The sequence below is a fragment of the Anser brachyrhynchus genome, assembly GCF_964034855.1.
Source record: "Anser brachyrhynchus genome assembly, chromosome: 13".
NCBI lineage: Eukaryota > Metazoa > Chordata > Aves > Anseriformes > Anatidae > Anser > Anser brachyrhynchus.
This window is the reverse complement of record NC_137708.1, coordinates 21,602,590-21,617,764: the sequence shown is the minus strand read 5'-3', so window position 1 is coordinate 21,617,764 and position 15,175 is coordinate 21,602,590. Positions and strand designations below refer to the sequence as shown.

The following is a 15,175-nucleotide window of genomic DNA, read 5'->3' as shown; positions in this document are numbered from 1 at the left end:
TGCTAAAGCATCCCTAGGGCCCAGGCTGGATCTTTTATCAGCACCCTCCTTTTATTCTCCTAAATCTGCCAAATAAGCTAATAATATAAAATCTGGACTTTTAGGTGTTTAAAATCCATCAAGATACCAGGCCATTCTGAACATACTGCCTCCCAAATACCAGAGCTTGTGCAACACTCCAGTTCCAATGTCATCCTTTCAATGCAAGCATCACAGAAATGTCATGAAATACCAAACCACTGGGACTAAAGGTTCAGCTGAACAAAAAGCTTCAGAAAGGGGGGGGAGCAAGTTACTACCTTTTACAGGGCTTAGTTCTGAATGGAAGGAGGGAAGAACCTGTCTTGCTTAAACACACAGTAGGTCACCAACCTTCTGATCACCACTATAGCTTGGCTGGTAAATGAGAAGTAGAACAGCCATAAGTTCCTCACACAGCTTAAACTCTTTAGGGTTAGGCTGTGTGGGTGTGCAGATCCTCGTTTGCCTGTCAAACAGCCCTGCAGAGCCAGCCTGAATGAGTGCGGGGCATACACATGGAGCTACACACCGGTCCTTCTGCATTTCCCATTATCAATCCTTCAAAAAGTCACAATGAAAAATGGCAAAATATGCCATCTTCCTCAAAACCAGAGTATTTTGTAGTAACTTTTCTTCAAGAAAATGCTCTAAAACAAGAAGCTTGAAACATCACATATGCACTTGGAACTTGTTTCACAACCGTGCTCCCCACATTCGCATTTCTCCATTGTTTCCCAGCTCACAAGTGACACACACTGACATGCGATAGAGTGGAACAAAAGGTTTCCAATCAAAAAACTTCTGAAATCTTCTAAATATTCCTTAATAAGAGAGGGGAAAAAAAAAAGCCAAATGCTTTAATCCCAGGTCTGAAGAAAAACCACCATAACCCTTTAATTTGAAATCTCACGGATAATGCAATCATCTCCACTTCATCTCTGTTCTAGGACACTAATGTCATTATTCCTTTCTCTGAAAAGCTTCTTTGTTACACGTACATTGATAAAGTGGTTTTGTACTTCCAGAAGGACGCCTGCAGCTGCTTCAGCGGTCCTGTGGCTTGTAAACAGCATGCCCACTGATGGCTGCCCTGGCTAAATCACCCATCAGGACATTAATTTTTGCTGCGAAATTCCCCAGTAGCTTGGCTGTTTTCCTCTTTGCTACTGAACCTGGTGCAGCTTTACGTGCAGGAGAGCAAAGCGAAGCCACAAGCGCTGCGCAGCTTTGCCATCTCTCCTTTTAAAAGGCAGTAACAGCCTTTTCTCTGTGATTTATCCAGATACCTCTAAACTTGCCGTGTTTAGAGGTATCTTGCAGTGTGAGCATATGAGGCAGCTCACGTTTAAGTCTGTGAGGCAGATGTAAAGAAATTAGCGCTGCGTATCACCTAATTCTTTCACTGGAATGGCACTCGAAATGCGTTCAGGCTTCACTAAGACCATTTTTACATCGAGCCCCAGAAACGTCCTCAGCACAACAGCCACAAACCCACCACCAACCGGGGTGTCAGCAGGGCGAGCCCCCTACCAAACCAGGGTGGTTTTCTGCAGATTGCTGCAGAAGTTCGGAGTGACAGCTACCTTCGTGTGGCCCCGATGTGCTCCAGCTCCTGCCGCCGGGCACAGCGCCGACTCCTCTCGGCGAGAGGGGGGACGAGCGTGCAGCGGGGCAGCCCCCAGTAACCACCGGTTCCCTACAGCCCCCGGCCCCTCCGCCCAACATGGCCGCGCCGCCGCCGCCCCCGCCCCCGCCCCCGCCCCCGGCCCCGCTTACCCACGGAGTCGGGCAAGGCAATGCCGCCCGGCCGCTGCTGAGTCAGGGCCTGCCGCATGCTGCCCGCCGGGCCCCGGCCCCGGCCCCGGCCCGGGCAGCGGCTCCGCGGCGCCTGCGCGCAGCGGCTGAGGCGGCTGCGGGGCCGGGGGCGGGCTCGGAGCCTGGTGGGGGCCGGGCCGGGGCCTCGCTGTGGGGCCCTAAGGGTATTGTGGGCTCCGTGCGACGCCCGAAATCCCACCCGGGAGTCCGAGCTCTGAGCTGAGGGACCCCTCGCTGAGCCGGGCCGGGCCGGGCCGGTTCGCAGTGGGGCTTGGCTCGGCCCCGTTAGGAGCACCCTCCGAGCCGTGAAGCCCCGTGGCAGCCCCAATATCACTAGGGGAGAAGGGGAGGGGCGTTACAGACACACACCCTAATTCCCCGCCAGAATTACAACTCGGCCCTCACAGCCGTTAGCACATTTTGGGGTGCGGTGGGGTGTTTCTGCCCAGGGGGTTATTTTGTGGATGGGAGGGCTGAAAGTGCTGCCCTGTAGCCAAGTTGTGCCGCAACGCTCGGCCCCCTGCGCTCACCAGTGGCACACCACAAAATTCAGGGCTGGGGCTGCCCTGCCTCATCCTCCCCGCTCCCCACATCGCTCCCCTGGCCTCTCTACACCCCACCAGCTCCCCCCCATCTCAATTCCCTGCTGCTTTGGGTGCTCCCATCCTTTGCCAAACGTCCCTGTCCTCCCCATCCACACGGGGCGATGGTGAATCCAGCACAATCAGAGACAGACTTGGGCACCTCCAGCCCCTGTCCCCCCGTGTTTTGGTGCAGATTTTTACTTCCCAGTGCTCCGGTTTCCCTGCAGTGCCTGATGTTGCCCAGGCCCCATCGTGAGAGGCCCCACGAGCACCTCATGTCCCTGGCTGAGGAGCTGGGGCAGGCCCTTAGCCTCTGTTTTCCAAATCGTGTCTGTAAAATGGGGATAAAAGCATCTTCCCAGCAGGCTTTGTAATTGCTTGTAAATCATTTTTAATGCCCTGGGCTGAGAGGCGCTAAGTGCAAATCATGTAATTATTTCAAGCCAAATCATATTTCATCAAGTTAAAAGAAACTAATCCTATCTCTACTTCAAAAACCCACACTTTTATTGGATAAGAGCCTAATTACCAGCCTCTCCCGGGAGCAAAGAGAAAGCACACACTGACAGCGGTGCAAGAGGCAAGCTACAAATGCCCAGATCAATTAATGGCAAAGAACGCTTTGCCTCCAGAGAAAGCAGCAGTTATTTACCTTGGATGAACCGGCACAGCCCCATGCACACCGATACAGGGGCGTGCGTGTGCTCACGGGGAGCTGCGTGCACCCCAAGTCCCACAGGCCCTGTGGAGCACCAGTGCCCCATCCCAGCTCCATCCTGCACAGGCTCTGGTACCATGCTAGCCCCACTATGTGCCCAGTGGCAGACATGGGGCAGCCCGGGGCCACTGCCAGATCCCGCTCCTTCCTGCTGGGCACATTTGCTAGCGCAGTTGGGGAGCAGCTCTCGGCCACACGCGGGAAAGGCGGTGCAAGACAGCACTCGGCTCCTGCGGCCCTGTGACGTCCCCATGCCTCGGTGCAAAGCCTAGGGCTGTGGCAAGGCAGCATTTCCTCACCGCTAAGCGGGGCCTGAAGAAAGGAAGGTTTCTGGCTATGTTTGAAATGTGCTGGGGGTGTGAGCTGAGCTAGTGGCTGGTGCCATGCTCCAGCTCAGGCTGTTGGTGTAAAACAAACCCCACTGTTCCTCGAGAGCTGCATGGGGCACAACAGGAACGGTGGCTCTCACATAGCTCCCATGCTGCTGGAGCTACTCCAGGAGGTTCAGCAAGGCTTTTCTCTTCATCCCCCCACTGCCCCCCACCCACAACCCATTGCTCCCAGCATGCAGGTCCCTCACAGCCACAGGACCTTAGCACCCTGTACCCTAACACAGCCTCTTGTGCCCATAATTCAGTGACAAGGGAAAATGTGATCCTCCCCAGCACGGAGATGCAGCAAGGCATCACTCCAGAGCATGTCCCGCTGGCCATGCCTGGGGAGCAGACGCTGTGTGCCCCCAGGTGCTGCCTCGATTCAAAGGGATAAATATAAACCTGCCCCTCTGCTGCAAGAGAGGTTTTGCAAGTGTGGAGCGGGGTCCGGCGGTGACTGACAAGCACATATTGACAGCCACACAGACACCGAGAGCCCTAGTGACTGCCGAGTGTTTGTTAACAGACACCCCGTCTCCCCATGGCACAGCGCCCCGCTCCCCGTGTCGGGTGTTAGCTGCTGCTGGGGGGGCTCCAGCAGTACAGTACGCTGCGGGGCCGCTGCAAAGGGCACCAGGTGGCAGGGGCCTTATGCCCGGAACGGGATTCTGTTGCGTTGAGCTCACCCCTCTTAGGAAAGCAAGTTATTTTTTGACCCACTCCTGAACACTGAAGTCTTCTGGGTGAGTGAGCAAAAGCAGCCGTGGTTCGTCAGCCGCTACCACTGCGGGCAGGCAAAGGTCTCCCGCCCCCCTGGGCTGGGGGAGCCTCGCTCAGCTGGAGCCAGCAGCGGGGCTGGGGGCTGCAGTGGGCAGGGGGCTGTGCCCACGGGCCCCACGGTGGGGACAGAGGCGCTGGGCTCAGCCCTGGGCTAACGCTCACGTTTGTCTGTTTCAGAGCCAGGGATGGAGCTGAACGCTGCCTCCCCAGGAGGCAAAAGGCCGGTAAGTGTTCGGGGGCTGCTCCGAGAGGCGAGGCAGGGGCTGCAGCCACGCAGCTCACCTCCTGGCGGGTGAAAGTGGCAGCTTTGCTTTAGGAAATGCTGCCTGATGCCCCTGCGAAATGCCAGCGCTGTGCACTGGGAGGGAAGGGAGAGGCAGCGGGGCCGGCGGTGCTGCAGCCCTGTGAGCGGCTTTCCATAAAATCCTTACGGTTGTCCCGGACTCCTGCCCTGTCCTTCCTTGCTTGCCATGCACCCTCAGCACCCGGACATCCTCACGGGAACAGCCAGTGCTGGGGGAGCTGCTCCAGGCCCCCAGCCAGCTGCCCCAGCTCCGCTCAGCCCACCCCACTGAGCTGGCAGGATGGGACCTTCACTGGGTGCTGCATCTGCAGCATGGAGCCTGTGTTCCCCTGCTACGGCTCTTTTTAGCGGGGAGGAGAGTGGGAGGAAGGAGAATTCATCCTCTTCTTCCTCCTTCTTGTCATCTTTCTCCATCAGTTGCCCCATGCAGGTGTTCTGCCTCGCACACCCACGCCTTTCCCCCACTTCTCACTACTTCGCAGTATCTGAACGGAGCTCAATCCCCCTCGATCCGGAGGGATTTCCTAGCCAGACTTTCTGCTAAGCCACTGGCCGCGTCCCAGGGCAATCCGCAGGCTATAAATGCATCGCTGGCCCAACAGGTGTCCGCAGCCAGTGGGTTTCCACGGCCCTTGGCACAAGCTGCCAATGCAGCTGCTGTGGGGTCCGGCTGTGCTCGCCCGCATGGCCCCATCTCCCCGAGCCCGCTGCAAGCACGGCCAGACCCAGCCAACTGCACCCAAGCTCTGCCTTACGGCACAGGGAGGCGATGGGCCGAGTCCAGGGCTCCAGTTTTGCATGCTTTCCATTTGGTGTCCTAGCTCAGCCCCCATTCTCCCGGCATCCAACCTCGACACTAAGCCTGCTCCTTTGGGGAAAGGTGGGTTTGGGGAGAAACTCCTCCTGGTGGGCAAGCCCTGCTCTGGGGTCACCCAGCCCTGAGCTCCAAGCAAGGGCTGCACCCCGTCCCACATTGCTGCCTGGTTTTAGAGCTTCCCCAGGTTCAAGGCATTTAGGGACAGTCGCCCTAAATCACATCTCCAGTGACTCATGGCCAGAGAGAGAGAATTTAGCGTCTGTGAGCTCCAGATAAATGCTTCTTCATCACCAGGGCCGTGGCACAAAGAAAACTCTCTCTGTGCCTGGGGATGCGCCTTTCCTGGGAACTTGGTGTAATTCAAAAAATAACATCACAGGGATTTCTCCAAAGACTAAACACTTGCTTGCACGCCAAGAAAAATAAAGCGGATGACCTCTTCAGTGATGCTGCTTGGTGTCATCCGCAGTAGCACGGAAAATGCGCGCATGTGATAAGAGATGTGGTAGTGTGGGAACAGCCCCAGCTCGCCCAGCTTGCAGGCTTTCTTGTGGTCGCATTGACGCAGGTTAGAGAAGACAAACTTCTGTAAATGCCAGGACAAGGAGACGGCACTCAGCGTGACCGCAGTGCCATGGAAAAAAAAAGAACACTGGAATCTAAGTGATCATAAGTCAGAACAGCCAGAAACCGCCGTCCTTAACTCAAGAGTGATGATGGGAAAATGGAAATTTGAAACATTTCCAGCTATTAAGTGCTTTTGCATTTATTTTTGGCCAATGAGATGCTCAGCCTGCCTGTGGGGGTTGTGTTCTGTAACTCTTCCAGGAAAATAAGGATGAAGAGAAAGTGCAGGATCCCAACACAGGGGAAGCAGAGACCAAGGCAGAGATGGGGAACAAAACTTGGGCAGACCTGGCCGGGGAGATGAAGACCTTCCTGTGGAACCCAGAGGAGAGAACCTGCCTGGGGAGAACAGCCAAGAGCTGGGGTAGGTCCTTGTTTGAGCCTCGTTTTCAGGGATTGGTGCCTTTTCTCCTTCATGGTGGATGCACTTGCCTGCGAACATCCTCACTAGCCTGGATCACCACCCCGTCCCAGAAGTGAGGGGTGCACATTTCTGAGCGGGGCAATAAAAACAGCTAGTTGGCAAGGGGGAGGACAAGGAGACAACCTAGAAAAAGTTACCTTGGTCTGGACGCCAGTGTTTATCAAGAGCTCATGAGCAAAAGTTTAGAAAAAAATTAAGAGACGGAGAAAATGCAGGGGACCCCAGCTCTGTTGTGGCCTGGATCCTGCCAGTGCAAGCAGGGAGCAAGCCCTCTGCACCTGGTGAGGTGGCAGTAGTGGTGGGCCTGCAGTGAATGCTGGCCGGACAGCCCTCCTTGCACCCCAGGACGGTCTCGTCCCTGTCCCTGTCCCTTTCCCCATCCCCCCACTGCTCCTTGGGTACAACTGTTGGGCTGGCATGGATGCGTCCCCAGCCAAGCAGTGCTGGAAGTTGCACATCTGCAGGCATGGGGAGGGCACAGTGAGCACCAGCACACGGGTAGCACCTCCTGGTGCCCCACGGGTGGGCAGTGATGCCACCCCTGGTGGTGACAGCCCCATCTGCCCCATCCTGGCCCGCAGCGGGACGCAGCCCCACAGCAGTTCCCAGCCCCATGCCTGCGCACAGCTGCGTTCCCAGGGCTCCCTCCGCGCTGCCGGCACGTTTCTCCTGGGAAATGTTTGGGTTAGGTTTTGCTTTGCTCCGCGCCACTGGGTTTTATTCATAGGCCGTGGCCTCCTGAGACATCCTCAGCCGTCAGCCTGGCCCTGAGGAAAACAAACCCCGTGCCTGGACGTCAGGGCTGAGATGCCGGCGGTGCCGCGGGCTGGGTGATGCCGTCTGCTGCGATCCCAGTGCCTGGGTCCTCATCACAGCCAATGGGAGGTCAGGGTGGGAGCACCTCCACGCAGCCCCCTCCTGGGTCCTGACCCAGCTCTGGGAAGGGCTATGCCACAAAACAGACCCAAAGGATCCATCCCCAGGGCCTGGACAGGCAGGGAGTCTATCCAACAGCCCCATGCCCCAAAATTCTGGTGTCAGGGTGGAGGTGGCTGCCAGCATCCCCATGGGACATGCTTGGGTTGCACTGACAGCAACATGCCCTCTCTGCTCTGCAGGCCTGATCTTACTGTTTTACTTCGTTTTTTACACGTGCCTGGCGGGGATGTTCGCCTTCTGCATGTACGTGATGCTGCTCACCCTGAGCCCCTACACACCCACCTACCGGGACCGCGTGTCTCCACCAGGTACGTGCCGGCCTCGGGTGCCTCTGCTGGCACACACAGGGAAGCTGTGACGGAAGAGTTGGGTAGGCAGAAAGAAATATTATTAGTATTAATTATTAATAATAATAATTGTTATTAATTATAATAATTATTAATAATAATAGACATAATAGAAAATTTTGCAGACTAAATGTAGAGGTCTTTTTTCTTACCTTCTTTGCAAATGGACAGAGAGTCAAGGTAAGATCTTGAAGCTTCTGTTGAAGCAGAAATAAAGAACCAAAGAGACTCACCAGAGATTGTCCCGAGCCAAGTCCCAGCTGCTGCAGATCCAGGCAGAGCCCTACTGGGTTTCCACCAGCTGAAGACCTGTCCCCATCTGTTGTGGGGGCCAGGCTCCAAGCCTGGTTCAGCAAAGTGCTTCTAAACGGCATCGCCCAGGGTGCTACTGTGCAGTGCAGCAGCAATGCTGTTGCAGCTCCCCAGCCATCAGGCTGTCTGGAGAGGACCAGATGTCTTCAATAGCCCCCACGTGAAGCCTTTGTTCAGATTATATTAATTGTTATTGTAAGTACTCAATTATTCTGATTATTCTCAAAGAGGCAAGTTTAGGCATTTCATAGATGATACCCACTCATTTCATCTGCTGCCCTTTTATACCTCAGACCTTCAAAACCAAAATGCAAATCAGGAGTAGCTTTTACACTTTTTTTGGTTTTGTTTCCTTTGGGGGGGGGGGGAATAGGGAACAATGTTCAAAACCTTCTTTCCCCATGGCAGAAGCAGCATTTCCCTGGGCTTTCATGTCAGTGGGGAACAAGTGACCCCCTGGCCCTCTCCCTGCCCACAACTGGCTGAGAGCATGGGGGTCCCTTGGCCCCTGCGTGCTGCAGGAAGATGAGGATGGGGATGATGAGGATGATAACGATGTCACTGCCTGCTTGAGAGCTGGTGCTGCTGGCCCATGCCCGTGCCCAGCCCACCCGACGTGCTCCCCAGCCCATGGCCAGTCCCCATACCTGCTCTGACGGCGTCCATCTTGTTCTTCAGGAGTGATGATCAGGCCGTACCTGAATGGATTCACCATCGCCTTCAACATCTCCAAGCGCAGCACATGGCAGCCGTACGTGGACAGCATGCACCACTTCCTAGCAGGTGGGTGCTGGGGGGCCGTGGGGCAGAGCACTTCTGGGTGCCTCACATCTCCTGCCTGGAAAGGGAGGATTCATGAGGTGGTCTCAGGAGCTTCTGTGGGAGGAAACTTCCCGATCCAGGAGGGACTGCCCTTCATGTGAGGGTGCACTCAGTGATTTGATGTGAGCAGGTCTGGAGAAGCATTAATGAGTCGCTTGGTTTCCACCAGCTTATGATGACAAGGTTCAAGAGGAGAAGAACATTGAGTGCATCTCGGGGCAGTACTTCATCCAAGGGGGCAATGAGAGCGAAGAGAAGAAGGCCTGCCAGTTCAAGCGCTCGCTGCTGCAGAACTGCTCGGGAATCGAGGATCAAACATTTGGCTACTCCAGAGGCCAGCCCTGCATCCTGCTGAAGATGAACCGGGTACAAAAAAATCTGGTTGTCGTAATTCCTTCCTTCAGTGGATCCCAGTGGGACAGACTAAGGACTGTGCGGGGACCGAAACTCATCCTGTTCTCAGGCCCAGGGAAACAGGGAACGAGAAGCCCCAAACCTGCTGGCTTGTACCTACCAGAAAACCTAAAAAGGAAGCACTACAAAACTCTCCAGATTTGATTTGATGAAGGGCTGGGTGCATGGCAGCACCTGTGCCAGCCTCCTAAAGTGAGCTTTAGGGCTACACCTCAGGCCCTCATTTCTTTATAATGGGTATTTTTGCAGAACCAAATTTATTAGAAAATTTCCAGTATTCTGGCAGCTCAGCGCATGCTGCTGGAAAAATAAAGGAGGGGGGGAAGCGAGCTGTGTGGGGAGGTGGCTGTGTTATACCAGGGATGCTCCCAGCACCCTGCTCTACCTCTCCTGACACATTGTGGTCTTCCTGGGCGATGTGACTGCCGTGCACAAGAGCTCTAGAAAGGGAGGCAGCACGTGCTTGGTGTTGCATTTCCTATAAGCGTGAATGTCTTTTTTCTCTGCAGATCATAGGCTACCGCCCTGGTGCTGGGGTCCCCGTGAGCGTGGACTGCAAAGTGCAGGTACTGCCGCGCGCCGTGCCCTCAGCTTAGCCCAGTGCCCTCTCAAGGCCCTGTGCTCCTCACGCCCCCAGCCCAAGCAAGGTGGTCTGCTGAGGGCTGCCCACGAGCCTCCTGCTTCCCATCCTGGCCCTCACCCTCTCACTGCTGGTTCCCAAAGCCCCCGGAGCTGGGGGAGGAGGCTGGAGCTGCTGGCATCCACCCACAGCCCTGTCACGGAGAGCACCCTGCAAGCCGACAGCAGCAGCAGGAGCGACTCCCATGCAGGGCAGCAGCTGGATCATACCCTTAGAGAGTGATAAAGAAGTAGCCAAGCACAGAGAGAGACCCATGGGCAGCAAACGCTGTAACCTTCACCCATACCCTCCTAGCAGTTTCGCTCTGGCTCGCTGCAGCAGCCACTGGCTCACAGAGCAAACCTGCCATGAGTGAGTGAGCAGCTGGCGCAGCTGAGCCATGGTGGGGATTTGCAGGAGATTTTTGTGCTAAAGTTCCTTTGCCTTACTTATTTTGTGCCCCACATGCTACGTGAGTACCTTTTTGTTTCCATCACAGAAAGGCAATGAGAGTGACCTGAGGTCAGTGGACTTCTACCCTGGGAATGGCACGTTTGACCTCATGTATTATCCCTACTACGGCAAGATCACACATGTAAGTAAGGGTTCGGATGTTCTGGTGGCTTTGTTACCTCTCCTTGGGAAGGAGCTACTGCAGAGGGTACAGATGCACTCACTGGCTATTTCAGGCAGCTGCAGGCAGGAGGGAGGCCATGGGCACTGGGATTGCAGCGCTCTATTTTTGTCTCTGACAAACTGCAGGGAATCTTTAGGGACGCTGGTTTTCCCTTGCCAGCAGTGGGAACAGTTACTTTTTCTGCCTGGAGTCCAGGACTGGCTGTGCTAGTCCCCCAGACTAACTCTGGGGGGATGCTAACTAACACTAACACTGGTCTCAACACCACCATTTTCCTAGGGTGCTGGGGAAGGTGACAGGCAACACAGGAGGAAAAGCCCCTTAAAATGAGGTTCCTATTAAAGACATGACAAAAACACTGCAAATTGAGCAGCTTGATGCAGAGCGGGAAAACACCAGTGTGTTTCTGGTCCCACTGGTGGGGGCTGAGCTGGGTCATGCAGCCAATTACCCGTGATATTTACTGACCATGACAGAACATCGCCTGCTTTCCTGCTCCCTCAGCAAATCTCCCTCCTTTTCAGGTCAACTACACGTCCCCACTGGTGGCCATGCACTTCACAGACGTGAAGAGGAATTCTTTGGTCCCCATTCAGTGCAGCCTGCACGGGAAAGGGATCGTCAATGACGTTAACAGCGACCGCTTCCTGGGCCGGATCATCTTCATGCTCAGCATCGGGAAGTAGCCACAGCAAACACAGGGCACTTAGGTTTTGTCAGGCAGAGGCTTTTTCCTTTTTAAAGCATAAAGGCAGCATTTTTTTTCCTGCTAGGAAAACAGACACATGGAAAATTTTAATTTATTTTTGTTTATAGTTAGGAAACAAATGAGATGCAACAGTGTGGAACCACATCTTTTACCAGCTGATGTAAATCATTATTAGTAAAAGCTAAGTTATACCCTGGGCAGGGAACCTGCAAGAGCATTTCAGTTTTTATTAGAGGAACTCTGGTATCTGAACACTATTTTCATAAGGTCTTTTACAAGTCACCCCTGCGGAATGCATTTTTCCTGGCTTTAAATTTCAGTCTTCACCATAGTTTTATGTGCATTTCTCAGGCAAATGCTAACAAGATGGTAATTTATAAGTACTATTCTTGTTAAAATAATAAACAGCAAAAAATCTGGATTATGCTTGCAGTGACAGCTAAGAAGTGAAAATGGCAAATCTCAGGATGCCTCCTAGGAGCCTCAGCACCTCATGCAGCTTGGTCAGCTTGTGCCAGGTGCTCGAGCAAAGGCCACATAGGGCAGCCCTTGAACCTTTCCAGTTGTTCCCAGGCAGACAAGTGCCTTTCTCCCTCCTCCTCACTTCAGTACTTCTCTCGAGTCTGTTGGGCAGGGGACAAATGAAAGGAGCTCTTTATTCTCTCCCTGTCACGGCTCACAACTCCTCCTTCCCCTGCTCACGCCCAGAAGTGCCCGTGAAAAATATTCCTCCCTGGGGAAGCCCCCACTTTGCTCCATCCCCAGCCTCCTCAGGTGGAAGCAGGGCTGAGCTAGCTCAGAGAGGCGTTACAAGGCTTAATCTGTGTTCATGTCGATCAAGGTATTTGCTATCTTTGTTCCCCAGGGCAAAGCAGTGGTGATTTCAGCATCTATTACAGCCAAACACTTTGTTTCTACAGACACTCAAACTCAATTTAAAGTAGTTTTGATTCTTTGGAAAATGAGATTTTTTTTTATTATACACCTTCACATTTAACATACAGAGAGTATATTTCATCTCTCTTATCAGCTATGAGCAGGACAGGACACCTTAGGATAACGTACTGCTTGGAAAGCAAACTTATTAAATTACTTACTGACTGAACAAGAGCATTATGGTATGTTTGTCCTACATCCTAGTCCAGATACTTAATCTGCCATCAATTTTGATCTATATAAGTCTCTAAGAAGTCTTTTTTTGTATTAAAAATAAAGTGACTACAGTAAAATTAACTCTATGGTATCATTCTTAAAACACTAATGTAACAAACGTAATTTGTAACTTTTGTGGGCTCTGCTGGCCAGCTAGGGACTGGTTTTCAAAGACGAATGTAATGTGTGTAATCCTTGAATTTTGAGCATTTGATTAACTTTCTGAAGAGTTTAGAAGTCCAGCACAGCAAGTCTCACTATAAGGCAAGTATCACAATCAACCCTTTGGCAAAACCTATTTCTTAAGAACCCTTAAAAATATTAAATACTGGTATTTTAGGAGTTAATTCTCCTCAGATGTGATTATCCACATGAAACTGATAAGAGATAGGGCAACGTTATCATTTTTTCCTCCACAACTTACCCAAAAGGGCTTGTTCTGATTAACAGAAAACAGCCTCTGCCCATGAAGGCACTGCAGCGATAGTTGCTCTAATTTTGACATCAGAACTAAGTTAAAACCACAGATGTTTCCCAGCCTGCCAACTGCTTTAGGTCTTTTAAAGCACTTCTGTTTCTATAGGATCCTGAAAGGAAACAAACCCCACTGTGCTTCAGGCCAAGAAATGAACAGCTATCCAGCCAGCAACAGGATCAAGCATTATTTATCCATTCCATGCCTGCCTGGTGGAAGGATTCACGAAGCAGCAGGGACTGTCCTTTGGCAGATGCTGTACCAATACACAATTCTTTTTTTGTCACCCCAACAGCCAGACTTAGGCATGTTAAAAAGCCCCTTGGAAAAGCTCTGGGAAATTGCATGTGTGTTTACTTACACCGATGCAAACATTTACAACCATCAGAGTTAACTTTATTTGCCATACACATATTCTGCTTCCAGCAGGTTCAAACTGTCACTCCAAGATCTGGAGAGCTGTACACACTGTTCTTCATGCTACAACAACCTTTAAGTGCTGGCTCAATTTCTGACTTCTATTGAAGCCCAAAATAGTCTTTTATATACATATATTTTATATATACACACATATATAAAATATACGTGTGTGTGCAACCAGGAATTCACCACATTTTAATAAAACAACCTAGCACGTGATGCAAAAAAGTGATGCAAGATTGCAACCTGAGCATGAAACCGTGGCTGGAATCCACCTGCTGGCAGCAGAGAAGCAATGCCCCTCGACAAGCAGATGTTACGCAGAAGTTACCAGCCTCAAAATAATTCACCGTTCAGCTCTCTGGCAGGGAGATCAGGTATTGTGATAGCAAAGATACAACATAAAAGACCACGACAACCAAAACTGAAACCCAGTCTGAGTCAGCAGCATTAAATTATACTCCGTAAAAAAAAAAAAAAAAAAAAAAAAAAAAAAAAAAAAAGACAGCTCGGTTCCAGGACGGTTCCAGGACCCATTGCAGTGCAAAAGTCAAGTATGTCAGACTCAGGTAGAGCTTAGGTTTGGTCACACTGAGGACAGAAATAACTGAACACACAGGTATTTCTCAATCAGCACTATCTTATTAGCGATCTCCCTTCCCCTGAATAGATGTGAGCTACTAAACAACGTTCCTGACTGCCTCCTTTGTGGATGAGTTATTGAAGGTGCCCTCCCCACGGCATAGGTACAGGCTCAGCGCACAGAGACTCAGCACTAAGCAGATTTACTCAACACCACACTGCAAGCCACCAGCACCTCTCTGCAGACCTGGCAGCTCTCAAACCACGCACAGAAAATGGGAACGGAGTTCACAAGCTGCAAAAGGCTTTTGCCTTGCTGGACCAAATAGGCTGAAAGTGGCTTCTGTCATCTATCAACACAAACCTAGTGGGAACGAAGATGAATTCAACCTCAAATGACTAGCTTCTGTTTTGAAACAGGTTAGATACAGAACAAAAGAAGTAACAAAGAAAGCAACCTCAGATATTTTTTCCTTCAGAAGCCACTTTCTTTAGCATGCGTGTGTGTGTATATATATATATATATACACACACATATATACACACATATATATTTGAAGTTTCTGCTTTATGGTCAGCATTTCTCATACTATAAAGTTTGTGCCCTTACCCTGCTAAACATTTCTGAGTGTGTAATAACTAGGAGGTTAAAGCCAGATTAATCCTATAAACACATTCCTAGACCACAGCTTTTCAGTGATCGCCTACTAACCCATGCAAGCTTTCCAATGGAGCTGCAGGAATCTCTGAACAAGCTGTGCTCTCAGTCAGCGCTCAGAACAGCCAAGCCTCGTATGGAGCAGGGCTGAAAGGCTGCAAGGTTTCTCGTCTGTGCACAGAATCAAAACTGAGACAAGCTGCTGCCAGTGAAGCACCAGCCTCCCGTCCTCATTTCACAACTGGGCTCAGAACAAGAAGAAAAACACAAATTAAAAACATTAGCTTTAGCAGACTGCTGACTTCTCTGAGTAGTGGAAATTCACCAGGACTTATCTTAGTGAGCACAGACATGCTAATGCAAAGCCGTTGCACACACGTTAGCAACCACCTTCTTCATACTGGCATTAAACACGTGGATTTACCAGAAGAATAAGCTGTTCTCGTATTAGGTTGATTTATTAGTGAGGCCAGGTACTACCTTTACATTCAGAAGGAACAGGAAATTCAGACTGGTTCACAAGAAAAAGCTGCGAAGCAATGAGAAAAGACAACAGCCATAAGCCAAGCTCCAACTAGAAGTCTGTTAAGAGCTTGGTAGTCTTCTCCCACAGCACGTACAATCC

At 51.7% G+C, this 15,175-nt stretch overlaps 2 protein-coding genes across 8 annotated transcripts in view; one reads left to right on the top strand and one right to left on the bottom strand.

Annotated features, from left to right (window-relative positions):
- Positions 1 to 8,744, bottom strand: part of TMEM255A (transmembrane protein 255A) — a 33,562-nt gene extending 24,818 nt beyond the window's left edge. For 2 of the 7 annotated variants that reach the window (XM_080553796.1, XM_080553798.1), the window contains exons 1-2: positions 7,903 to 8,744; positions 7,690 to 7,755 (exon numbers count right to left, since the gene is read on the bottom strand). In XM_080553796.1, coding sequence (XP_080409922.1) covers positions 7,690 to 7,755; positions 7,903 to 8,124 — 288 coding nt within the window. In that variant the 5' untranslated portion in view covers positions 8,125 to 8,744. The other 5 variants (XM_080553800.1, XM_080553801.1, XM_080553797.1 and 2 more) reach the window with 3 other exon arrangements.
- On the top strand, positions 3,764 to 12,492 carry ATP1B4 (ATPase Na+/K+ transporting family member beta 4). The gene is made up of 8 exons (XM_080553807.1): positions 3,764 to 4,516; positions 6,242 to 6,404; positions 7,583 to 7,711; positions 8,741 to 8,845; positions 9,054 to 9,250; positions 9,808 to 9,864; positions 10,417 to 10,512; positions 11,079 to 12,492. The coding sequence occupies exons 1-8, from the start codon at positions 4,478 to 4,480 to the stop codon at positions 11,238 to 11,240; spliced, it is 948 nt and encodes a 315-aa protein (XP_080409933.1). The 5' UTR covers positions 3,764 to 4,477; the 3' UTR covers positions 11,241 to 12,492.
- The last annotated feature ends 2,683 nt before the right edge of the window (positions 12,493 to 15,175 follow it).